The sequence below is a fragment of the Pithys albifrons genome, chromosome 5 (genome assembly GCF_047495875.1).
Source record: "Pithys albifrons albifrons isolate INPA30051 chromosome 5, PitAlb_v1, whole genome shotgun sequence".
In the NCBI taxonomy this organism is placed as follows: Eukaryota; Metazoa; Chordata; class Aves; order Passeriformes; family Thamnophilidae; genus Pithys; species Pithys albifrons.
In genome coordinates, this window is record NC_092462.1 from 24,451,073 (window position 1) to 24,477,289 (window position 26,217).

Genomic DNA, 26,217 nt, shown 5'->3' on the forward strand with positions numbered 1-26,217 from the left:
GGGTAAAGGAATATATTATGTTGATGCTTTAATGCTAGGTAAGAAAGAGAACTGAGTTTCCAAAAGAACATGTTAGGGTCAAAAATAAAAAATGATGTAGTAATGTAACAGGAACTGATGGAATCATATTTTTCTGCTCCTGATAGCAGAAATAGCAATATAGGGCATAGAATTCAAATTATGGCAGAACTTTGTATTTAGTCTGTTTCTATATCTTCACAGCATACACGAAAGTAGATTTTATGGGAAGATGAGCTGAGCTTTTTCTATGTGTTTTTTTTTCATCAGAGGCAATCCTGGGTTTTGGTTGTGCAGTTTGTGAAGAGATCAATAAGGTTTCTATTGGTTTGGGGTTTTTTGTTTTGTTTTGGGTTTTTTTGCAAGTTAACCCTTTTAGAAGAATCCAGCATACTTTTTGAGAAGGAAGCAAACATATTTTCTTTTAGTGTTCATGTCAGTGCTTTGAATTGAATAGATGAAACACATTCTCATGATCGTGTTAGGGCTGGTTGTTCTCAAATTGAGACTTGTCCCTTTTCTAGAATCTGGAATGCTGACCAGTAGTGATTTTTGTTGTCTGCAAAATGGGAAGGTAGTGGGCATTTTTAGCCTAAAGAAATAAAAGTAGGCTAGTGCTCTAAAACTTTGGTATGTTAAGATAAGGATACAGTTCTTTTATGTGCACAGACTGGCAATATTTGTGTAACAGATAGATGGTGGAATAATTTGCATGATTTATATGAAAGATAATTGCTTGCCCAGGAAGCAAAGGGGAAACAGTCGTGTAGTAGCATGTAGGCTTGCTCTGAGGTCCAAATCACCAGCATGTGCCTGGAAAGAAATACAGCAGGAAACATTATCCAACAAGTTCTTAAATGCATTGTTAAGATTTTGACATTTAAGGTGAAGGAAATAGCTAGAGGACTCTCTTCTCTGTAAACAAAGAAGAGGAAATCATTGAGGTTGTCCAGACAGGGTAACCTTGGTGAGAATTATCTAAGATATGTTATTATATACAGTTTCTATTATGGGAATGAAAAATAACAACATAATAGCAGCAGATTTCAAAAAAAAGCATATCAAAGTGCATACCTACCTCATTGTGGAAGAAAGGTTGAAAGAGTAGTAAGAGAACAACCCCAAATAAGAGAATGAAGCCCATAGGAAATAGAAACTGTGTTGGGGTATTAGGATCAAAAACAGAATTGTAGCACAGGCACTTAAAGATACTATGAGAAAGCCTTAAGGCACAAAATGAAATGCAGCTAACAAGAGTAATCAGAAACAATATATTTATAAGGTTAGTTTTGAGCGATTCATTGTCAAAGTGGAAAGGCTTATTAATTATTGTCATCCTGGTTCCTGTGCTATTCAGTACCCTATTAGTAATTTAAAGAATTTCCAAAATTTCTTCCAAGTTCACCATCCAGTGTAGTGATTTATAGGTGGGCATACTGTTATCCAGTTACATAAAGTTTGGAAGTGGTCACAGTTCACATCTACTTCTATGTTTTCAAAGCTGTGGATTTTGCATTTCAGGAAGAGCTGTATGCCATAATGAGGTCTGCACTGAAGAGAAAAAGGACAGCAAAGGCACTGAAAAGAAAAGGACAAAGGAGACCATGTCCTCTTGGGTTTATTTCGTAATGATATTTAGAGCAAATACTGATTTTTCTTTAGGATGCACTGACTCCAGTGACACAGACATCCATGTACCTCTTGGGTTTATTTCGTAATGATATTTAGAGCAAATACTGATTTTCTTTAGGATGCACTGACTCCAATGACATAGACATGCATGTACCTCCGTAACTGGCATCAAATAATTTAAAAGTGCTGCTGTACTTGCACCTGGGCTCTAAATGCTCTTGCAGCCTTTCTGGCAAGTCTGTATAGACTGTGATAGCTTTAACCAGCATGTGACAACTTCTTTCTTGGTCCCAGGAGAGTCAGGGCTCCAGATCAGCAGAGGGAGAGGGCAGCTGTTGGAGTCTTTCAGATTGGTGCATTTCAAGGAAGTCAGGTGGTAGAAACTGGTGTTTAACAGAAGTTCACCTTCAGGTGACTGGCAGTGTTACTGTGTTGCTTAATAATTGCAAGAGGGTGCCTAAGCTGTGCCTTTAGGGTAGCCATGCCTGTCCTCTGATCTGAAATGCTGGCCTACAGAGCAGCAGATGAACAAGCAAAATACCTCTCTTGACAGAACTGTAGGCTTGGAATATTGGAAGTGGGTTAAGAAGGAATGTTGTGGTGATGTGTTATAAACAAGTTAGGCAACCAGATTTGTCTCAGCCCTGAAAGAACAGACCTTAGTGTGACTGGATGGTATTTTTGAGATGTCTAATAGCAAGCCTGAATGCTATCCAACAGGCAGCTGGAAATGCCCTGGAGTCCAGAAGAAGATCAAATTGTCTTTGTCCTAAACAAATTAAAGGCAGCACCTTCAGTTTAATCTAGTGTTTGAAGTCTTGCTTCTCCCAGAAAAAGGCTTGATGAAGAAAACTGGTAAGCAGATGGACTGACTGAAGTGTGAAGATTGAATTAGATTTAAGATTGGAATTAAAATTTAGAAGTGGCCTGCAGTAGTCCTATAAATTATGGGCTTTTTGAGACTGACTGCAGGGAGCTGCCTTTTTTGTGCTCTCCTGCTTGAAATATTGGCTAAAGTAAAGGTAATTTGTGTTGAAAAGAGGATCACCTACCTCAGGCAGTAATGAACTAATTTTCAGGAGCCAAAGTCTGGTCTTGAGAAAGGAACACATGATGTTCTTCAGACATCTTTTACACAGGATGCAAAAATATCATTTCATCCTGAAGCAGAGGATTTCTGGGGAAAGTGCTGTGAAGTATATTCTGGTAGAGCCTCACTTAGATGAAGGGAATAGTCCAATTTTTAGTGTTTAATGGAAAGATTCACTGCAGAGCCTCACAGAATATATATTTGATTTAGCACTTCAAGTGATTCCGGAACAGTGTCTTGCTCAGTTTTCAGAAGTTTGCCAAGACAACATGTGAACTATTAGGTACAATGACACTGAACACTGGACAGCACAAGTCTGCAAGAAACAAGAAGGTAATTAATTCATGGGATGACAAATTTGTCAAGACAGAGGCACAAAACTGTCAAGTCCATATCAGCGTTTTAATGGTGCATTTGATATTTAAGCTGAAACAACCACCTCTTTTTTAGTCTATACAAAATTTAAATCTTCCGGGGCACATCTATGATTCCCCTGTATTAAGCCAGGGAGCTAACTTTCAGCTATTCTTTTTTAATTCAACCCTAACTAAAGACAGTGTCTTGTCAAAGGGTTCAGTGAGAAGTTTACAGGCAATCATAAGGACTTTCTCCATCAATTTTCCTAATTGCTGCAGTCCAGAAAAACTGAAGGTGTAGCAAAGAGCAGGAGTTCCCGAAGTACAGTAGAGACACAGAGGCCTTTGTTACATACATTTTTTTTTTAAGAAATACCAGTACAATAATATGAAATAGAGATTTGAGTCTGAATTTAAACTCGGAAGGCATGTAATTATTCAGTCTAAGAAAGGTATATAGACAATGGAATTTCAACTTATTAAGAGCCAATTTAATGAAAGAAAAGGGCAACTAATAAGAAGACAATTGGAAAACAGTGGAATCAAGCACGTAAGAATCATATGAATTAATGTATTATTACTCTAAGCATTATCCCAGGCCCAATTTAAGCATGAAGATCTGATCTTGAAAGCTGTTGAGCAATGTACTATCAGGAGTTTTGTCTTACTTTGTTTCTAGGAATACAAAGTACAGATATATTTTTATATATATATATATATATTTATATCTCATACATGAAGGCTCATGTGAGCTGTGATTGATATATTTACCTGTGAGCATCTGTTTATAAATGAAATGCCAATAATCAGGTACTTCTCACTCTTGCCATATCTAAGAATCACTTTTGGGTTAGAGTCCTGTGAACTATTTAACATTTTGCTCCTCACTATAGAGGAAGGTACAAAGCACCCGGTTTCAATGGTGTAGACCCTTGCCAGAGGGGATGATTCTCTCTCAATCAAGAGTCATTGGAGGGAAATATTTTGAGGGGTAGGAAAATCCTTTCTATAACAAGGAGAAAACCTCTTAAAAACGTGCCTTAAAAAGATGACTTTTCAGAAAAGCACTGTAAAAAATGCTGACAAAATGGTTGTAATAATTTTGATAATGGATCCCTGCATAAATGAGATAAATCAATTCAGACTTTGTATAAGAGGGAAGCTTTGAAGATATTCAAAAACTTGGCCTTTTTTGAAAGACAGTTAATCATGACAGTTAAAATACATAACTGAAAGAAAAATACGATGTCAAGAGGTGGCATTTAATCTCAGAACTCGAAACATCATCAGTCTCTCAGAGGACTTTCAATTCATTCCAACATTTTTGTTGCATCCCAAGGTAAGAGAATGTTATGGGTTCACCTAGGTGGGCCTAGATTTGGGCTCTGAAGTCTGGACTAGGCCGAAGCTGTCAGCTGACTTGAGCTGGGCTGAGCTAACAGCTGACGTCTTCTAGCCAGTAATTTTGTATTCCATACCACATTATGACATCATCTCCAGGGAAGTAGGAACCAGTGTGGGAGTGGTTAAGGCAGTCGCTTCTCAGCCCTCCTCTTGGGAGGACGCACGATGCTGTCCCAGGGGGGATGGAGAGGACCAGGCCCACCACTGGCTCACAGGGTACCTCAGGAAAGTAAAATGTGTTGTTCTGGGTCTCTCCCTTCTGCTTGAGTTTGTCTCCCTGGGGAATAAGGTTTTTCTTAAGTAATGTGTAGTTAGGACAGTAGAATTTGTGTGTTCGTTAAGAAGTTGAGGTGGGGAACTTGTTGTTGCAGACTTGTGTGAGTGTATATTTGTAGTCTCTTCTAATTGTCTCTTTCTTTCTGTGAAAAATATATGTAGTTTTAGTATAAACGTGGTATGAAGTTTTTCTTTCCTCTCTCTTTTCCTCCCTTTCCCTGGTGCTAGGAGGGAGGCTTTTCTCTCTGTGCTTGGGGGGGTTGGCAGTTGCTTATCTCAAACCAAGACAACTCACAAACTAGTTTCAAATACTCAGAGCCCTTTCCCATAGTCTGTTGTAAGCAGTTCTGTGCTGACAGCAAGAACTTTTTTATACCTTTTTTATTGTAATGCTATTTGCCAATGAAGCTGGTTCTTCCTTTGAAAGATGACTTGACAACCATAAGAAATCTCAGTATAAATCAAAGACCCATTTTCAGCCAAACAGGCTCAAATGACCTGGAAGTTCAGGTCTCTGCATGTGTTTTACCCCACACCCTAAATTCTACTGTGGAAACATCATGCTAGCTATGCTATTACATTTAAGTTACGTGAGCCAGTGTTGTAGTTTGGGATTATTATGTAAATTCTCTCCCTTGCCACTTAACTGCCCAGGCCAGCGGTTAACAAAAGAAGCAGTTAACTGTTGATCGCTGGGGTGGGGGCAGGTTTGTCTCTTTTGGTTTCTTTTTTTGGATTTCTCCGGAGTCTTGGCTCGGCGGAACGGGGGAGGGGGGGCTCGAAGGAGGCAGGCTGCCCTGCTGGTTACTGCTGGGGTTTTTCCTGGCTGTCTTGCCGCTGCCCACCTCGGACTACTTTTCGTGCCGTGCTGATGCTGCTACCTGCCTTGGATTTGCTGCTGGTTGCTCGTACCTTTCTGCTTCTTGGACGGGGAACACAGGGGGAAGAGACTGAGTCCATCTGAAAGCCCACTGCTCGTCTGTTTCGCTGGAGAGGGACTGAAACTCACTCTGCAGCCAGCCGGGCTGTGACAAGGACACTTAAGTATAACCTTTTCTCCCGGAGAAAAAACCTGCTGGGTTTTGTTGTTGTTTTGTTTCTTTTGGTTTGTTTTTTTTTCCCCCCCCCCCTCTTGTGGTGTTGGGGAAGTGGGTTGCACTAGTCTGTTTACATATATATATATAGCAGTTATCCTTCTTGTATTAAAATTCCTTTTCTTAAATTTGATAAAGAGTGGTGTGATTATCGTGGAGGAGGCCCCTCCCCTGCTTGTGGGTAAAACATTTTGGTTTTTTTTTCCCTCAAACCCAGACAGCCAGCCCACAGAAAAGATACTCCAAACCTAAAATTAATGGGCATTTTTTCAGGGCATCATGGCAAGGTTTGCAACCTGATCCATGTCATTACTCTGATTTAGCTATGTTGCCTTGCATTCTTAAATAAGGACACTTTCTACTGCCTTTGGAGGCACTACACCATTTTCAGATGCACGGTGTCATCATACCCAGTGTCAGAGAAGACTTTTGTCAATATATTTTGCATTATACAGAATTTTTTTTGAGTGTAAACACAGTTAAACACTGTTTTCAGATGTTCAGCTTTTCTGTGTCTTGCATGTCCAGGTGACTTTTAGAAAGTGTAGTCAGGGGCTAAACTTCTGAATTGCATCCCTAAGATTCAGCATTATCAGTAGAGCCACTATAAGCTAGCAGGATGGCTGACCTTCAGTCTTTTGAAACACATTAATCCTATCTCTTCTATTGTTTTCCTGAGAGTCACCAGGTTTCCTTCAGCTGTAAAATACCTGTGTTGAAGAAAATCAGAAAATGCCATTTGTTTTTTCCACTTACCCTTTTGACTTCGTTCTAGGAACCACATATCCATGAGTACTTCATGTTTGCAAAGGTAAAAGTGGAGACACTGAAAGATTTTCCCTGGTATGTTATGCCAGTGTCACAGCAGGAGAGCTTAACACATCTAGATCTCTCCTTGCTTGATTTCTTCTACACATGTCTTCTCTTCAGAGGAAATATATCAGAACACCTTATTTATTCCCACAGCATATACCTACATTTAGCACCTGCAGGCCTAAGTCTTTCAAAAATATATATTCTGAAAAGCTCTAATTTTGAGGCTTTTAATATGTATCCTCTTTCTGTGTAGTATAGAGGAACCGCATAAATGATGGAGAATTTCAAGAAACAAAGGATTCCTCCACTGATGGACACATTGTATGGGCACAGAAAGCAGAGATGAATACTTTATTGTTGGAGGCAAGTGTAGCTCTGTAGAGATCTAGATGTATTGTTAGAGCAGCAAAGCAAAGCAGGCCAGGGAGGCACCTGTTGCACAGTGTGATGGATGCACTGTCTCCAGACTGGTATTCATGAGATGGTTGTGTACAAGAGCTAAAGGAAAGAAGACATTCTCAGTTCCCCAGAAAAAGCCTCTATTTCTCAATTTTTTTTCCTCTTTCACGCAGCGAGAACTTTGTCCCTGAGACAGTGGTTGTGGGTGCTAGGAGGCAGCAGGACACTAGGAACAGAATTCTTGAGAGGTTGCCATGAGCTCCTGAGAATCAGTTTCTGTGCCATGTAGAGTGGTGTAACTGCTTATCAGTTCTTCCTCTTGACTTCACAGTTCACTATTCTGTTTGTAATTAATCTTGCATTCTGGGTGATATATGGACCATATTGTTCCCCTGCCTGCTTTGGGGTTGGTGTATTCAAACCCCCAGAGCTGATATTTTGTGATTCAAAATTCAATTATTGAGGGCTCCATTGTGTCTATGGAGAATAGTTTCATATCCCATTTACAGGGCAATCAAGGTCCTGCTGGGTTTCTTTAAAAATCTGTCACTTTTTGAAATTCCAGTTGTTTCTGATAATCAGAACAAATGTGTGTTCTATATTTTAAGAAAAAAAAAACCTCCCTGTAATTGTATTACAGGTTTGGGTTTAGCTTCTGTGATTGAGCAGAGGTTCGTATCTCTTCTGCTTGAAGAAATGCATTGATAATGTTTTAGAAAACTGATTGTTCTGACCCTCCTGAGGCTAATTTTGAATAGCACTGTGTGAACATAACAGCTTTCTAGAGGAATGTAAAAATTCCTTAGGCACATTTGGTCACTGAGGTTGAACTGCTAGATGTTTGCAGTCCCATTTCTGGTTTGTCAGTGCACACATGGCATTTGGTACCAACCACTGGGATACAGGAACTGTTTGTAATGAGCTCTCCAGACATTTTGCACTGTGTGCACCCTTGAGCTATTCAGTCATGTCCTGTGCACTTTGTGTTTTTCTGTTACTGACCTTTCTCATTATCTATGAGTGCTTCACAGCTGGGAGCAGACTTAGGGACTGTCTGGACAGCCCAGTGCAGTGGTAGGGAAAGATGAATTAGCTACAGTCCTTGCTGTGAAAACTTGGTATCTCTTCATGGCAGAACCTTGTGTCCTTTATATGTATTCAGATATATGCATTCCTTTTGCCAGAATATGTACATACAATTACATAGTTGCAAGGGCATGATGTTTCTGTCTCAACTTTCCTCCTAATTGAATGCTGAATATTATATCAATAGCAAAGTGTGAAGGTAGGAGATTATGTCACTGAAACAAATATTCTCGATGTCACTAAAATAAGTATTCTCCTTTATATCTTTCTTTGTAGATTAATTCAGCAAATTGTTTCTCCAATGGCAAGGAGGGAGCAGAAGACAGTGACACTTATGAGCTTATGTTAGGTTCAGAAACTCAACCAGACATGGGTAAGTCACGATGTTAGACAGTTTTATTGGTATTGGTGTGTGCTGTATTAAGTGACTGAAGTTATGGACAGAGAGGGCAAATGATTCTAAAACTTTCAACTTCCAGGCAAGGCAGATGTCCTAGGAGAAGGGAAAGGCAGTTAAGGGATTCAATTATGATAACAATGTTATTACTCAGTATGAGAGACCTCTTTGTAAATTCTGGAAATCTGTGGTCTCTACTCTGAATCTAGAAAACAGTGAATTCTCCAGTTTCTCAGAGAACAGCCTTCAGATAAGGGGAGGCACTGCCTACAGGTGCAGTGACATCCTATATGGAGGCACAGATAAGTGACATTTTGCAGCTTCATGTTCATACATCTAAGCATAGATTGGTGACAAGCTTGTTGATAATCTCTGTGGCCATATGCGTTCTCCTTGGGAACTGCAAACAAAGTTGCTTCTCTGCATTTACTGATGGCATATATTTTGCAAATGTCTTTAACAGTATCATGGATCTACAAAGCTAAATTTTATCCTCTTTCTATACTGTTGACAAGTTTATCTTTTGAACTCTCTCATACATATGAAAAGGATATTTCTTATTTGCTAAGTTTAAATTTATTGCTTTAGCACTTATAGGTAGATGATAAACACAGGTCAGCTTTGATAAGTTTTCACTGTCTCTGTCACGCTCTATATGTGAACAATGGAGGGTGAGTGCGTGGAAGAAGAACACAAATTCCATTAGCCAGCTAAATGCTCTAACCTCAGATTTGAATCAGTGGGGAAAGGCAGGCATCACCAAAGGATAACTCAGGATGGAAACCTATCTCAAGGGCTCAGTAAGTTCTGCTGATTGACTTGTGTAGTTTACTCTGTTATGTTACTGAGCTTGACTACTAAAATTTTGGTGCTGTGCATAGCAATTCAAATGTACACTTTCACATACCTCCACTATGTTCTTGTTCTGTGGTCCATGGGCCTCTAAACACAGAAGAGCTCTGTTTCCACAGGTGTACAGTCATGTCTCCCGTGGGCAATGTTTATTTCATTTTAAGGAGAAAGCATCTAAACCCCATAGTATAAAAATGAGTAACACAGATGTGTGAGCTATGGCTTTATTTTGTTAATGTTGCACTGTGCTGCACTGAAAATCAAGTAATACAAATTATGGAGTCAGGGAAAATGTGTGATTTCATTCTGACGGCAGCTCTAGAAATGTTTAACATTGCACACATGAAGGTGGCAGGTATCAGCGTAGCAAGGTACAAGGACAACTTCCACTGTTCATTTGGTAAATATTTAAAAAGCTGTTCACTGATGGTATGTATTTGACAGCTTTTCTACTGTATCAGTTCATAAAAATTTTATTAGCCATTGTGTTCTTTCTGTGGGAATCCTTGAAACAGAAAATGTTTCCAGATGGCAAATTTTAAATGAAATAATGCATTCTTTCCTATTAAAAGCCAAGCAGAACCCAAGAGATCAATATGGAATTTTATCAAGATGCCAACACGAAGCTGAAGTGGATGAGGAAAAGAAAGAAGATGTAAAAGACAGCAGAGAAGAGACAGAACATGAAGATCGAGACGAGGAAGGTTTCTACAGCTTTCACAACAGTCCTGACAACGTGTATGCCAACATACGGGGTGATCTCAGAGCGAACAGAAGAGATTGCTTTTGCTGCAAGAGGCCACCCCCTCCTCCCCCTCGAAATCTGCCTGGCACCCTAAGACAGGGCGAGCTGCACAATGTATCACAAGGTACACTTTGGGGAGGAAAATAACCCCAGACACAAACAGGTGTAAGTGCAGCCTAAGTGCTGCTGTAGAGATTGCATATGCTCACTTCTAACAGAGTAACTAGGCAGTATGGCCATAATGCTGCAAAGCAAGCGTGTGTATGTGAACTTTGCTGCATCAAGATATTCGTGACCAGGTGTGTCAGGTGACACTGTGGTATGGGCTGCTGGTTTAGGTTTTCCTCACGCTGCCTATCCCAGAGTGCACTGGTACAAGAGAGGCTTGAAACAAGCGTGTATTTTTGTCAAGTTGCCTTAAGTATTCACCATTTTAAAACATTAAATCCTACTATATAGCTCTGAATTTCACAGGTAGAATTAACAGAAAGTGACCATGCAGAGAGAAGCAGCATAGTATTTTCTTATATTTTAGCCAATGTTGTAGTTAGTTAGAACTAAAAAGCTGTATTGTGTTGCAGATTGAAAAGAAAGGGAAAAATTCTGACTGTTAATGAAATGCTTTGCCTTTTCATATCTTTTTTTCTGATTCTTCTTCCCCTAAAAATCTGAAATTTTGTGTTGGGTTTGATTAAAGTGACGAGAAGCCCAAAATACTATTTGCATCTGTTTCAGAAGGGATGATCATCAATTTTTCTCATTGGTAAAAATAAATATGCAAAAGAATTCAAGCTGAAATACCAGTCTTAAATAGTTGCATAGGGGAAAAATAAAAACCTTCTTATTTGTCATGGACACTACTGATAAGTGTGCACACAAATTGCTTCTCAGTTTCTCCACTGCTTATTACGGTTAACTCTATTTTCAAATGTAGTGTAACCTATTACAGTCTGAAATTACCATCACCAAGCACTCTGAAGTTCACATAATTAGACCAAAATAGCTCTCTAGTCTTATAGCCTGCTGTAGGTAGGGTTTTTTCTGCGTTCTGCTGTGCAAGAAAAAGCTGGATACAGGCAGGAAGTCATGGGTGAGTTCTAAGAGATAGAGGGGCAGAACAAAATTAATGCTACAGATGCATTTTGCTTCCCACAACATACTCACCTGAAGCTGTATGTGTGCGTGAATGAGGGGTCAGTTTTGGCACACAGGATTTGTTAGTGTAGGTTTGCTATAAATGCCTCTCTTGGATAGCTCTTACGTGACTATTCCACCAGGTAGTAATGTGACCCTCTCTGCTAAACACCAGCTTGTCTGTCTGTAAGTACCAGCAGAGAAAGTTTCCTGACAAAGCAGCATCCTGTGCAGGTAAAACGGAGTAAATCTAAAAGTGTGAATAGTTCATTTAAAACATGCTCTGAATTTTCCTGTGTTTCACCATGGTTTAGTCATTGGGGAATGTGCTATCAAAATTCCTCTAAATGAGGGTGATGCTTGCTTTCAAAGAGGAGCTCTACTGACTCATTGCTCTGTATTTTCGTCAGTCACTCATTTTAGGAGTTGCTGTGGAGTACCTCAAAGGCAAGTCCCCCCTTCTTCAGGTCTGTTTTGGCAGTGGCCTGAGAGTGCCCCCTGTGGGAGTTAAATGCAAGACTGTCCCACAGAGAAAGTAACAGAACTTGCATAATGACATGGAAACAAAATATTATTCATATTAAATATGGCAGGTGTATTGATCCCACCTGTTTTAAAAAATTTTTATATCTTAGCCAGAATACATGTTGATAGTACATATTATTAATACATCCCATTTATAAATGATGCATCCCATTTGCAAATGTTATCCCACTTTAAAAGGTTGTTTTGCTCCTCTGGACCCATAAACAGATAATTCTTTAAATAGCAGGCAAAGGATTGAGAACACCAGTAGTGACCACAGCCTAATTTAGCAGATACACACATGTAAAGGCAGTACATTGGAACACAAGGAAAACCTGATTCTGTACAAGAATTCCAGGCAGGTCTACTGTTTTTGCAGAAAAGGTAGGTAATCACCACAAGGAAGTTATAAACACATATGGGAACACCAGCCTCAGTAGCGTCTTGTAACTCTTAGAGGTTTGTGGGGGTTTTAAAGACAAATCAAACAAAACGCAGGTATTGGGAAACTCAGCAATACCTTTTAATGCTATAAAAGGTAAAAGCTAAAGGAAAGCAAGTTCAGAGTAATTGTACTATGAAATATATGAAAGACAGGGAGTACAGAGAGACATGGAAGTTGTTGGAGTGTGAGTGTTTTGGTAGTCTTAGCACAGATTATAAGAGGTCATAAATTTTACCAACACCATAAGGGGATTTTTTTTTCACCTTGCCCTACAGTACATCTTAGTAAAGCCCTCAAAACCAACTGGGACATTGAAGATGTAGGAAAGACAAAAATCCAACATTCTCTAAAGTAAGTTTCAGTTTTTAAGTCATTGTTGGAACAGGTAACAAACAACTTGATTTTCCCAAATGCCAAGAGCCACAGGTACCACTTACTTGGCTTCGCTGTGAGACAACATGTTTGTGTAACTCTTGCAAGAGCAACAGGTGCACTCTGTATTTCTTTTAATAAGACCATTTATTTTGTGGCTAATAACTAAGCATTTATGTTTGATAACCTGGTGTGAAATCATGAGGAGTCCCCGAAGCTGAAATTATTCCTCTGGGACATCCTCTCTACTGAATTAGATGATCAGAAGCCTCTGAAAATCAGAGTGCCTTAGTTTAGAAGTGAAATCATGTCTATGAATTGCTTTAGGAAACTCTAAAGCTTTAAGATAAGTCCTGCTCTCCTTTCTTTACCCTATACATGCAACACAATTCCTTTCTTTTTCAGAGAGGGATTTTGTAATGGACAGGAGTAAAAGAGAACATGGTGGTGGACTCAACATGGCAAGCTGCAGAGAAGACCAAGAGACATGCGAGGAAGACAGCGAAGAGGAGCACCCCTACTCTGCTGTGAAACTGGAGGAGTCTGTGTATGATTTCATACTGGGGGAGGAGGAGGAGGAGAAAAGGACACATTCCAGGTCCTTTATCATGAACAGGCCGCCAGCCCCTGCCCCTCGTCCCAAAGATTCACTGGTTAGAGAGGAGAATATTCCCTATATAGTACAAGGTTAGTGCTGCTGCTTCTTTGTCAATATTTGCTAATACAACATAGACCTGTCTCTTCTGTTTGATGAAAAACATGTTTTAAAATGCTAAGATCCTTGTTCAGTTACCTTCATATCAACACATTGTTTGCTGCAATCAACCTATTCTCACCTTTCAAATGAGCTGAGAACATCTCCGAGTAATGTTAATTTTCAGTTTGCATGTAGGATAGCATCAGTTTTTATTCAGCTTTTAAAAAATTATGAGAATATGATGGAAAAATAAGAATTGCTGGGTGAGTTGTGAGTGTAACTATTCTAGCAATGTAGTACAGAATGTGTTACTCGAATTGTCTTTCCATTGATTTTCTTTATTGAAATGATTTTACTTAATTCTGAGAGAGAGATTTCAGCTTTTTTTTTCTTTCTAACGAGAACAGTAGGGGGAAATGCCTATGGGAAAATTCCTATTCTAAATATCCTTTCTCCAACACAAAATGCCTCCATTTGTCAGTAGGATCATTACATTTCCAGCAGGAAGGATTATGCCCTTTTACCATTTCAATGAAAATTGAGGAACTTTTTTGAAGTTATTCATGAAAATATAAGGCTGGAAGGGATTTCAGGTATCTTTGCAGTCCAATTCAGACTGAAGCCAAATTTCAAAGTAACAACGAACTTACTGCAGAGATCTCTGTTAAATCCCCAAATCCACGCTGCCCATGTTTTCAGCCTCCTCTACAAAAACCTGTCAATGTATAAGAAATGCTTAAGAATAAATGGTAGAAAAATAGCAAAGGACAGATGAGACTGCTTCTTGCATGCAGTGCATGTTTTACACTAAATCAGAATTAATACTACCCAAAACACTCCTCCAAATACAGAGGAGACCCTCCTTTTTCATATCTGTCTCAGTCAGTGATTTCTTTCCTTAGCTAGCTCTTTCTTCAGACTGTGTAACTCCAGGTTAGGACCAGAATGCATGAGCTAATGTGGTCATCATTTAGTTGCTCTTTCTTCAGCATCCTCAGGAGGTGTAACTATGAATCATTACAGCAGTTACAGTGTAATCCAGGAATTGGAAAGGTATAGGGGGCCCCTTACAGCTACAAAAGTCATTAAATGGCTGCCTTTTTTGAGGTTGCTAGAGCATTGTCTCAAATCTTAGTCCACCATCATTACAGACAGGCCAGTGACTTGAAAACGCTGAACATGAAGGTGCTTTATTTGGGAGATTGCTTTTACTGTCTTATATTGCACTGGATTGTCCCTGCTTTATCTACTCTGTTTGCTAAGGAAGAGAATATGAAAGGAACTGCTTTGATTGATGAGATTGTGGTTCACCACATATATATTTATATATGCACACACCCACAAGGTTTATACCTTTAGTTTTATGAGCAAGTAGTGGTAGACAAATTAGTTTCTTGTAGTTCTGTGAAATCACCCCCTGGCTCAAGTTCCTTTACTTACACAAAACATGAGAAAAGCAGAAGTGTTTCAAGAAACCTTCAGTTGATCACTCAGGCCTCTGTTTTGGCTGTCTGTCCTGCTGGTTCTAGATCTGGAGTATCTCACCTCTGTTTTGTGCAGGGATTCGTGAGACAGCTAGTGACATTTTAGACAGGTGGGATATATCTTCAGCTGAAAGATTTTTCTTCCTGCTTGAATTGGCAATCTTTGTCCTTCCCCACAATGGTTAAAAAAGTCTTTATCCAGTCCAGCAACATCCCAGCTTCCAGTTAATTATATTAGAACTGCTTATATTCGGGGGGGGGGAGTGGGGGGGGAAGATTGTTTCTTCTGTAAGAACCAGAAAATTTTGTCCTAGTCCCCCATTAAAGTCTGCATGTGTTTGCAGCCATTCCTTTATCATTTAATCTAATCAGTGTAAAATACTCTAGCTAGTTAGTGCATATACACACATTTTTTCATTGCTCAAATAAATTGATGATACTTTGGGGGTTTGTTTTCATATATTGTATTAAAAAGTTGCAAAGTCAAATAATCAAAAAGTTAAATTGAGGTAGTTTTGCTCTTCTTTCCCCCTGCCACAAACATTGCAGTACAGTAATAAGTAGGTACTCATATGCTACTATTTATTAGATATTTTGTTTCATCTAGTTTTTAAAGTGGGTAAGCACGAACAACTTCACTGTTTTTTATTCCCATTTTGATTAAAACATAATTCCTACTTGTCTTAGGTCCAACATTTCAGACCCTCCTGTTAAAAACCCTTTAATTTGTTCTCTATCTATCGACTTTTTGGATGCTCAATATGAAGCAACTAAGATTCTTGAGACGAACAGCATTACCTAATACTTTTTTCATTCAGAGCAGAGATACCATTGATTTCTTCAGAGGCAACTGCGAGTTCTCAGAACTTCAAATTAAATCATTAGTGTGTCTAGTCAGTACCCTGACGTCAGGGGCTGAGAAATCTAATTGCTGGCTTAAATGACTTGTCTGACATTGTGCTAGGGCTTTGTTGGAAAGAGAAATACCTTTTGCCTCTTGGGTTGTCTGCTGGTGACTACTTTTTAATTTATTTTTATATCCATCTGGACAAATCCAGTGGCTGAATTTCCATGAAGGCTTTCACCACAAATTGAATGAATGGCACGAAGTTACAAAAGAGTATCTTTTTCTTTAAGCAGAAATAGTGGTGTTTCCATGAGAATAGCAACAAAGACAGCAACCAAATATCTTTCTTTGTAATAAGCAGCTTTCAAATAGATGGGATCTCAAGTTTACACTGGGCAGAAAGCCCAGATTACCTGTAGATTACCCACCTTGGTGCTCTGCTGAACGGCATAGGGAAACTGTTGATCTATAGAAAACAAACATAGGACTTGACAAGCCAATTTTTAGAGTCACTTTCAGAGCTAGATCTACACTTCAAAACCTAGGCAGTAAACACTCAGTGATGAAAGTTGTCATAACTGAACTACCACAATTTACAATTTGAGCATCTGACTTGAATTTGCTGACAAATAAATTCTGGGAAACATGGGGGAGTTGAAAGATTTAAAACATAAGTGCTCTAATAGCTTTTACTCAGTTTCATTTATTCCATTTTCAAATTTTAATGATCATTCAAACTACTGTGTTGAGCACTGGTAAACATATACTGCATTTTTAACCATCAGAGAATACATTTTTTCTTTAATTTAGACCACTGCAAAGAATTTTGCCTTCTGCTTGAAAGGCTCGTCAACCAGTGGAGCTGCAAATTGGTGCCAAATAGTTTGTTGTCCAGATGATGTGCACTCTCAGTATACTCCCTCAACATTCCTTAGGTGCTTATTATTCCTCTGTAGATTATTTCAGTGGGGTTTTTAGTTGTGTCCTGCCAAAACAACTGTTAAATAAATGTATGAAGATGTTTTCAGTTTAGAGAGGAATTTTAATGTTCCCTATTGATACCAAATTTGATTGAGCTGAAAACCAAAGTTGCTGGTGTATTTGACAGGTGTATGAGTTTCTGTAATGTCACCCTGCCATTTCTGAAATCTGACCTACCAGGACTGCCTCAGAGTTAAGGATTACATTGCTGTCCTGCTTTAATCATTTACCTCTTATCACAGACCACTAGTATGAAAGGGGTTCTCTGCAGCAAGGACACCTGTCCCTACACCAGTATTAAAATTTCATATGCTCTAGCCTTTGTTCCTTTACAAGCTTTTCCCAACTCCCTGAAGGAATGTGTTTCCTCTCTGTGCACTGAAAACATTTTGCTATTTAAAGATAGCTTTCTGTGGGATCTCACACTAGGGTTAAAAGTTAGAAGTGGAAAAGTACGTTTTCCAGTTACTGTTCCAGTGGAGAATAACATTCTCATTGCTCATCAAAATCACAGGGTATGCAGAAAAGGTAGAAGCCAGAGGATTATTTTTAGGGAGGCAGAATATCTCACATACAGAATAGACAGCATAAACCCAACTGAAATGTGTAACAAAATCCAGAAGAGAACTGTTAGTGTCTTGGAAACATACCAGGCTGATCACTGGGAACTATAGTAATTGCATCCTGAGTCAGTAATTCTTATTATGCCGATTGTTTAAATGCTCTAAAGCAGAGGTTTCCAAAGTGAAGACTCAGAGCCCATGCAAAACTGCAAAACATTTATGTCCCACGGAGGGATTTTGTAGCAGTTCCCTACAGTGAGTACAAAGTACTTCACTGCAGATGAATTTCATTATGTGTTCCCAACTTAAGGGTGCTTTTCCATGAATTACATACTAGGAAGCACTGTTTAGCTGGCTTAGGGTGGTTAGACAGTTTTTACAGACCTGGTTGGGGAGTGGTATAGCAGCTTCATCCACTGTATTCATTCAACCAGATTTTTGTTACCTTAGCTTTGGTAGTTTGTGACATGTACTGTATAAGCTGCACAGAGAGGAAAAGTATTTATAGGAGGCTGCCTGATTGTGAACCAAGCTGTTCCAAATAGCATGTCTGGTAAAACCAGGTAAAAAATATTCCCCTTTTTGTTTTTATCTACTCAAGAAAAATGGGACTCAATAAGTATATTCAGGTTTTACATGCTGGATCAAATACTTCAGTGTACACTGAAGTCCTTCCAACTTCCATGATCCACGAAGTTAAACTTCTGACAAGTGCAAAGGCATGAGAGTTCTTTTCATTGTGTGTAGTACAGCAAGTTTATTGACACCACTTCTGAACAGCATCCTAAACTATTCTGCAGGACCTGTTCTCACTCATTCTTTAACCCTTCTGTAAAAAGGGATTCTGGTATTGTTTTTATTATCTTGCCTCAGAGTATGGGAGTCATTTCTCTGTTGTCTCCTGAGGTTGCTCCATGACTGAAGTTGCTGGGATTCTAACAGATCTGAGCTTGTACTTGACAGATTCAGAAGCTCACTGCAAATTGGGAAGACAATTGCTGGTGAACATATGTTTATTTTTGGATTAATATTTTCACATTGTCATTACACTGTAATTCTTTTTAAGATCATTCTGCTTTTGATCTGAGGAAATGGGATTTTTCTTTCTCAGCCAATTAAAGAGCTGTGCAAAGTAGAGGCTGACAATAGCCTGTGTAAGTTGTGATGAGTGAATGTGATGCTGTCACTGAAAAACTCAGGCAGTGTGCACTGGGCCAACTGCAAGTAATGCAGTGATGTGGCAGTTTGATACTTCTGCAAGTGCGTTTGACATCACCTAGTCTTTATTCTGATGAAATGACCAGTGTGTGTTTTCAGAAATACCTTAAATGCCAGGCTGCACATCTAGACCAGATCAGATTTTCTGTGGCAGTTTAGATGTGGTCACTGATTTTCTTGTACTGGGCTACTTAAAACAAATTTTTTCCTTTGCCTTGTCATGGTGTAAGTGCATTCAGACACCTATGCTGCCGTGACAAGACAGCTGCTGGGACCTGAGCCTTTCTTCCCTTGCACTGTACAGCAAGGACCCCTTCTCCACAGTGCTTGCATCTAACTAGACCAGATTCATGAGGCATGCTGATGAACTTTCATTCTGTGCTCAGCTGTCTGGCTTTACAAAAATAAAGAAGTCTGTTTACGGGGTTCCATTTCCTTAGCTGGTGTCATGTCATGAGTCACTAGAATTTTTTTTTTTTAAATCTGGAATGTGTGAAATGTTTTGTATAAGTTTTGGGAGCGGTCATTAGTCGTATCTTACAAAACTTTCTGGTGAGCATTCTGTTGATGACCTCTCTAGTTCTCATGCTGAGTGAGGTGTATTAGCAAACAAAACAGACAAAAGGAAAATGAAATCTAAAAAGATGTGAACAAACATCTGCAGAGTTCTCATCTCCTGAATAATAAGCATCATTCTACTATATTTCTTCCTTAGTATTCTCTGTGTATTTGTCATCCCTTGCTGTGCTACATCTAGTTTACAACCTAATCCCTACCAGAAAAAAAGAACTTGCAAGTTTTATTTGTCTAGGTACTGTGCATACACAGTTTAGATGTTAAAATGTTTAAATAATGGGGGGGAAATGTAATGGGCAAAGACAGGAATGTCTCACTGTATTATAACCCAACAAGCAATTCACCCTTCCTTCTCCATTCTTTCATTAATCATGAATTAATTGCATGACAATTCTAAAATGAATGAAGCAAAAATCTACTAAGAAACAAGGAGAAAGCTTACAAATTCACTGTAATTTGCATCTGAGTTGTGTTAGTAAGTACAACCCTAGAGTATTAATTAATTTGAATTATCACTTAGTCTTGTGTTCATATAAAGATTTTGTTCCCCTGTATTTTAATTTTGAATACTTACTAAATAAAAGTCATGGCAATAGATACTTTTGTTTGGAACATCAGCTCAATGAAGCTGATGAATAAATGCATCTTGAATTTCCTAAGCAAGCTGGATTCAGAATAATTATATTTATTGATTGATAATTTTTTTCACTGTGTCTTTTCTCCATTGTGTTAGTGCTACTGAAAGTGTTGAGTAAGTATTAGGTGTGATTAGCTCACATACTTTTTGAGGGGGTGGATTCATCAGTCTAGCTTTGTTTGAATCACTAGTGCATAGTGGTAAAGCGTTGTGTGATTTTTAGAGGTAATGTTGCCAATACAGCAGATTAGGCAATATCCCTCATAGTTAAGATGGATAAAGTAAAATGTAAATTAGAAACCGTATCTTGGTTGATCATTGCCTCCTAACTGATATGAACTCTCCTCTTATGCTCTAACTCTTTCGTGTTTTGATTGCCTTTGTTTCTTTCTAATTACATCATTAGGCAATTTTTGAAATGTCATAGCGTATCTGTGATTCCTTATTGTTACAGCTTTGTGTTGGAATCTGAGTTAATTCTGAAAATCAAATTCCTGTCCTTTCTGTCAACTTGCATCTATTGTAAAAAAATTACTCTCTCTCTTTAGACCCTTTATACCCTGCACAGTTTCTTGCAGAGTGTGTGACTATAAAATACTCTTATTAGTATGGAATTATATACATGAGACTTAGATTTCAAGTGTTTCTAACCCTTCTGTTTGTGGTGACAACCATGAAAATAGTAACCACATTTCAAGCCTCATGGCAATATTTGCCTGCATGTGCAGACAGCCTGAAACGTCTGTAGCCAGTCTGATTGAGATGAAAAAGGCCGTTCAGAGTGCCTTGAATCCCCCTCACTTTCCAAGCCTTACGTTAAGGATTTTCCCAGAGTTCTGCATGTTTGCCACAAGATTTGTGGTTTGTCCCACTTCTTAAATGTTGTTTTCTGGTTTCATGCCCTGCTAAAAATACTGCAGTAGTTTCATTCTCTCTGAGTTTGCTTTGCTGGAGGAATATTGAGGTTACATTACATTCCTAAAGGGTGATCTTACTGCCTAAGGCATAAAAATGCATTTAGGGCTTGCAAAGAACTTCACCTGTATCCTGTAGCAGCTGAAGAGAGGAGAGGGAATAAATGGAATTACTTACTAGTTCTCTCAGCCTTCTTTAATTCTGAGAAACTGCAAGAGAAGAAGACATACATTGTAGACAAAAATTATATTGCATATATCAGGCCAGGACATTTAATTTGGAGATTTTGACTTATAAGCATCTATGGGTACTTTCGCCGATCACAACATGATTAAAAATCCAAAAGGACTCTCTTTCTGATCATACAGATGTTATTGAAGGGTGCACATTAAGTATAAAAATATAATAGAAGTACTAAACATTTTAATCAGACTATCTATGGCAGAGAGGCACAGAAAATAAACAAACAAGTCAATCAATCAATATTTTTAGATCCATATCTATATCAATGAAAGATTGTGGCAGGTTTACACTTTAAGAAATTGCTATATTAATATTGCTTTACTGGAGGTATATTTACTTTATCTTCCATTAAAAAATAATGAAATATATCCCTGTGCAAGATTACCTGTTTCTTTTATTTCGCTGTTATATGTCAGGAGTTCATAAGTAATTAGAATGTGGGAATGAAGGGGTGGATTGCCAGAGTCTTCCCTAAGCCTATGGCAGTTGTACTGTGGAGTGTGCCTGTCTTTCCAGGCATTCCAGAAGCAGGTGTTTGTTTTCACTGACCTCACCCACGCTGAATATTTGCTGCCAACTAAAATCATTTCAACAAGATGTGGCACATAAAGTGTTTTAATAGTTTTTCTTTTAACTGGAAAAAGTAATTCCATTTCTGATTGCTCCAACACTGCAAAACTCAGCAGAAATTTCAAAGTCTATCAGTTAAAGTGCTTTCTAATCAGGCACACTGTTGAGTATGTCCCTTCTCCTCCTTATGCAGTAAAATTCAGCCTGCATTACGTCTGTGTTCTCATTACTTTAATTTTGTTTTTAAAAGGAGACTGTTATTTCAAGTATAGAAGAAAACACTGCAATCATATCTAGCAGGATACTTTGAGAATGATGGGGAAAGTGTTATAAAAAGTTAGAATCTATCATCGTTAGGATGAGCTAGGGATGTAATATCATCAGCTTGTTTTCTCTCTCCATTTAGCCTGAGAACACTTTTTTAATGAACATCAAGTCCCTAGCTGTTTTTATTCATCATCACCTTCCATATAAGCCTACTCAGGAGTTAGCATAAAAATTTTATTCTGCAGAATAGAAAATACACCCTTAGGAATTGCTCCTTCCTCACCTCTGCATGCAGCATGTGCTCAGTGTAGAAGTCACAGTGGTCTTGATCATCCATTTTACAAGTTTCCCTGAAAGAAGCAGGTGCACTGTAGCAGGCAGACAAGGAGCAAACTAAGCTCCACTGGGTTTCTGTGGTCAGCAGGAGCAAGAAGCCAGGACTGCAGGCTGCCCCCAGAGCCTGCCTGCTCCGCTGCTTGAGCACAGCTCCGTGGTACTGGGCCATGCTCCCCAAGCAAATATTTGCTCCACTGAACTGGCATATTTGCTGCATTGCAGTGATGACAGAGGATTACTTAATTGGAATGAATTGTTCTAAATTGTAAGTTTGTTTAGCTAAAATCAGAATTGAGACTTGAGAGAGAGAGCTTGTGTGGCAGTAGCTAAGTCAGAAACTGAGGAATTCCCACCTTCTGGGTTTTACTGTGCTGCCAGCAAAAGTTTGACTGGCATATCCAGGCTGACTGTACTCTGGGTGCTTCACAGGAACAGGGATGACTGGCTACGGTAATGGAGTGATTGTGCTTTGCTGTTCCTAGTGTTTGAATAAAAGAAAAGAAATATACACATACTCTTTCTTCAGCAGTGTCATTATTCTCTCCTGGTACTACTGGTGTTTTTTCTGCCTTAGCTCTCCCCATAAATTAAGAAACAGTGTACAGTAAGTGTCTGTATCATCAGAAGAACTCCAAGATCTAGCTGTTTCTTCTAAACAAGTAACATGTTAATGTGATAAGTCTACTCTATTTTCTTCAAAGCTTCTTGTCATGGTATCTGTAATATCAGTGATCCTGCCATTCTGTGCAACAGAACAATTTTTCATGTAATTAACTTTAGACTGACAAGTGCATTGAAAAGTGCTCCTTGGCTAGAACAAAGAATTTATTCCAGCCTGCTTTTATGAGTCTACTTCTTTTGATCAGAATATGTGATGAAATTTATTGCCATATTCCAACTTCCTTATATTCTTAATTTTGTTGCAGTGTTTCAGCAAAGGGCCACTCACGTGACCAGTGGCAACAACAGGACATATTGCGCCGCCAAGAAGCCTGGTACAGAATTTAATTTACCTCTTTAACTGCCTTGATATTTTTCAGTAAAACTAGTACAGATTTGTTGTGACTTGTTTTTGCTGATTTTGCATCTGTTTTGCCACTTACGATTTATGTCTTTAATGGTATTGCAGCATTAAGAGATCAGACTAAAGAAAGAAGAATAAAAGTTATAGTCTTGTAGGAAAGATTTGTTGAGCCAGAGTTACTTGACGTTTTTCTGTTTTCTTTCATTATGATTAAAACCAAGAAAAGGAAAGACAGGAGGGCTCAGCTGTGCACTTATTCTAGCTATGGACAGGTAACAGTGTGAGGAGCAACAGTTCTCTCTTGGGTACCCCAAGATCCATGTAAAATTCATTGTTTGTGGCACTCCAGTTGTTACTTGAGTTGTAGCACATCAAAATGTTGCTACTGTAAATTCCATTAATGGTACTCTAAAATAATTAACAATGTTTTGCACAAAATGAATGAACACTGAGTGAAAATATTTCCTCCCATTTCAATTGTCAAGTAGCAGGTCAGGATTAAAGCATATAGAGCAGCACATAATCACTAGTTTATTACTGTACTGGGGAACTGCAGTGAAGTTGGAATGAGAAAAAAGGCACTGTGGGTATTTTATGTCTTAACATAGCAACAATTCCCTTTAAAACGTCAGTGCTACAACTGTAGCAATAGAAGGAAATGTAGTGCTAGAAGGAAATTCTTGTAGGAACCAACACTAACGGAGAATCCATGGACCAGGGCAGCACTAATGAACAAAATGTTTAAGATGCTACTCTGCTGCCAGGGAGGAATGGTAGAATCCTCATTGATTTGTTGCATTTCTCATTTCTCTCTTTCTACATTTTTTGTAGCGCACAGGGGCCACACCGACACAGTAACTTACAGCACTGTGAAACACAACATCCCTGTGGAACAAAAAGAACTTATCCACTTGCAGGAACAGGTGAAAAGGGGGACAATTTCTGTTGATGAAGCCCTGGACAGATTTAAACAGTGGCAGAATGAAAGAGAGAGACTGCAGTACACTCAACAGGTATGAATCTGAAATTTGTTTCTTGACAGGAATCTTGATCCGAAGTTCAAGAAACAAAATCTTGTGTTATAGCTACTACACCTGAGGTCAGAAATGAAAGTCATGGTTTATCTGCCAATCACCTCCCAAGAAGCTTGTTGATTATGGTTCTGAATATACTAGATATCCATTTTTGCTGTTGTTTAATTACTTGAGAGACTTTCTGAATTTATTTTGCCTGATTTCAGGTACTGTTGCATTTGGTTAAAATCCTGAGTTAAACAGGTAGATCTTCTAAGACTTCTGTTTTAAACTGCTGGATGATGCTTAGGTCTGTGTGTCTTTCAAGAAACCACAAACCTTATGTCACCAAATGAACCTAATTGCTACTGAGCACTGTCAACTAACAGAAACATAAGTATATCAAGCATACATTTACTGTAGTCAGTTAATATGTATCAATTTGCATCAAGCTTGATGCATATCTGAAAGCATTGAATATACTTAATGAAATTCAGAACTGTTAACAATGCTCTTCAGCTCCTTTGTATTCAGTTTACGGAGTAAATTGAGGTGCACAAAAACAGGCTTTACAAAAGCCCACACACTGAGTCACTGAAAGAACTGCATCAAAGCTGCAGGCTAGGGAGAGGAGGTTTGTTAATTACTTCTAAAAAGACACATGGAGGAAGAGGTTATGCCCTCATTTCATATGAAGTGGTGCATTAACAAAAATATTTCTTGTTGTCTGTTCAGTCATTTAGTAGAAAGAGGAAAATCAAAGCTAGCCTGCTGCTTTGCAGAGTGGGAGAGCTATCAGATGCTGCCAACAAGGAGAGATTCAATGCTCTTTGTGTTTGCATCTACTGAAGAAATAAGCTGAGCTTAGTCATCACAGTGGAACACCGAGCAGCAGCAGTGCAAGGGCCTGGATGGAACAGTTCAGGAGCCCAGTTCCTGAGCTGGGCACCAGTGGCACAGCACCAGCTGCTGGGCAGTAGTGTGAGGGTGTGCTGGATGCACCTTCCAAATCCATGTGCAGCCAAGCTCATGGATGTATTGCTGCTATTGCTCTATCAGTATGGGGAATTTCTTAGGGAGGAAGATGGTATCTAATCTGTGCCATGACCGCAGCACTAAGCTATAAGTCGTTTTTTCTTGGTAAACTGTAGAATGTCTGTATTTCGAGGAGTATTTTCTTGGCCTGTTTTTACTGCTTCAGGGAAAAAGCTACTTTGTAGTGGTCATTTATACCCTGCACTGTGTGACTTTTCTTTGGTTTTGTTCCACAGAATAGTCTTTTGTTGTTAGCCCTCTATAAACATGGTGAATTTCCTTCATGTTGTCACTGCAGTTGTCTGGTCTTCACTTGGATTTTTGAGGAAAAATTGCTTCTCCAAAACAAAAAAAACCCTCATGACCCCAAGTCTCAGTAATCCAATGACAGAATCAATGTAACTGAAAAATTCTACAAGACTCTTAGGTATAATTGCTAAAATTATCATTATAGACATTTTTCAGTCTTTTAAAATCATTTTTCTGGAGAGAAGGTTGGTGCTCAAAACGCTGTAGAATTCTGGGGTTTGTACAGTAAACTTCCATTACTGTTTTCTAGTGCTGGTTTTATACTTGTTTCTTACTTAAAGTAAAAAATGCATCAACTTAGAGACACCACTGTTGGAAACAGGCAACAAAATGAAAATCTGAATGGGAAGTTGCACTTTTGGTGCCTTTACAACTCTGAAGCCCTGAAATGTAGGTATACTGCAAAGGTCTGATCCAAAACCTTTTGGATCAGGCGTTGAATTTGTATTGAGAATTTTCTGTAACTGACCAAATTTAAATTATGACAGCATAATCAGGCCTTCAGCAGAGTCAAGATTTCATTCCAAAGACAAACTCACTGAGAGTTAATGGGGCAGAAAATCTACCAAGTGTCTGTGGCTCAGCTTTTCTGTAGCCCATTTCCTACTGCATCATCACAATTAGGGTAGATGGTTTCTTTAGAACAATTTGCTTGATGACTTCAATATTTTATTTGTAAATCAGCCATCAATTTGCACTTGCAAATTCTTGATGAACTATCCACTGCTACAGCAGTTTTTGTGAGTATTGTGAGTCATTAATTAAAACTGTACCATTTATCATTTAAGACACCTCTTTCCGCTTTAAGGGAAAAAATGGGACTTTTTGAGTTGTCCTGTGCAGGGCCAGGAGCTGGACCTG

At 38.8% G+C, this 26,217-nt stretch overlaps 1 protein-coding gene across 3 annotated transcripts in view; it reads left to right on the plus strand.

The window, feature by feature from the left end:
* BANK1 (B cell scaffold protein with ankyrin repeats 1) overlaps positions 1-26,217 on the plus strand; it is a 146,222-nt gene that overhangs the window by 113,125 nt on the left and 6,880 nt on the right. For all 3 annotated transcript variants that reach the window (XM_071555921.1, XM_071555922.1, XM_071555923.1), the window contains 5 exons: positions 8,448-8,544; positions 9,993-10,289; positions 13,047-13,328; positions 22,902-22,970; positions 23,831-24,012. In XM_071555921.1, coding sequence (XP_071412022.1) covers positions 8,448-8,544; positions 9,993-10,289; positions 13,047-13,328; positions 22,902-22,970; positions 23,831-24,012 — 927 coding nt within the window. The remainder of the gene's footprint in view (positions 1-8,447; positions 8,545-9,992; positions 10,290-13,046; positions 13,329-22,901; positions 22,971-23,830; positions 24,013-26,217) is intronic.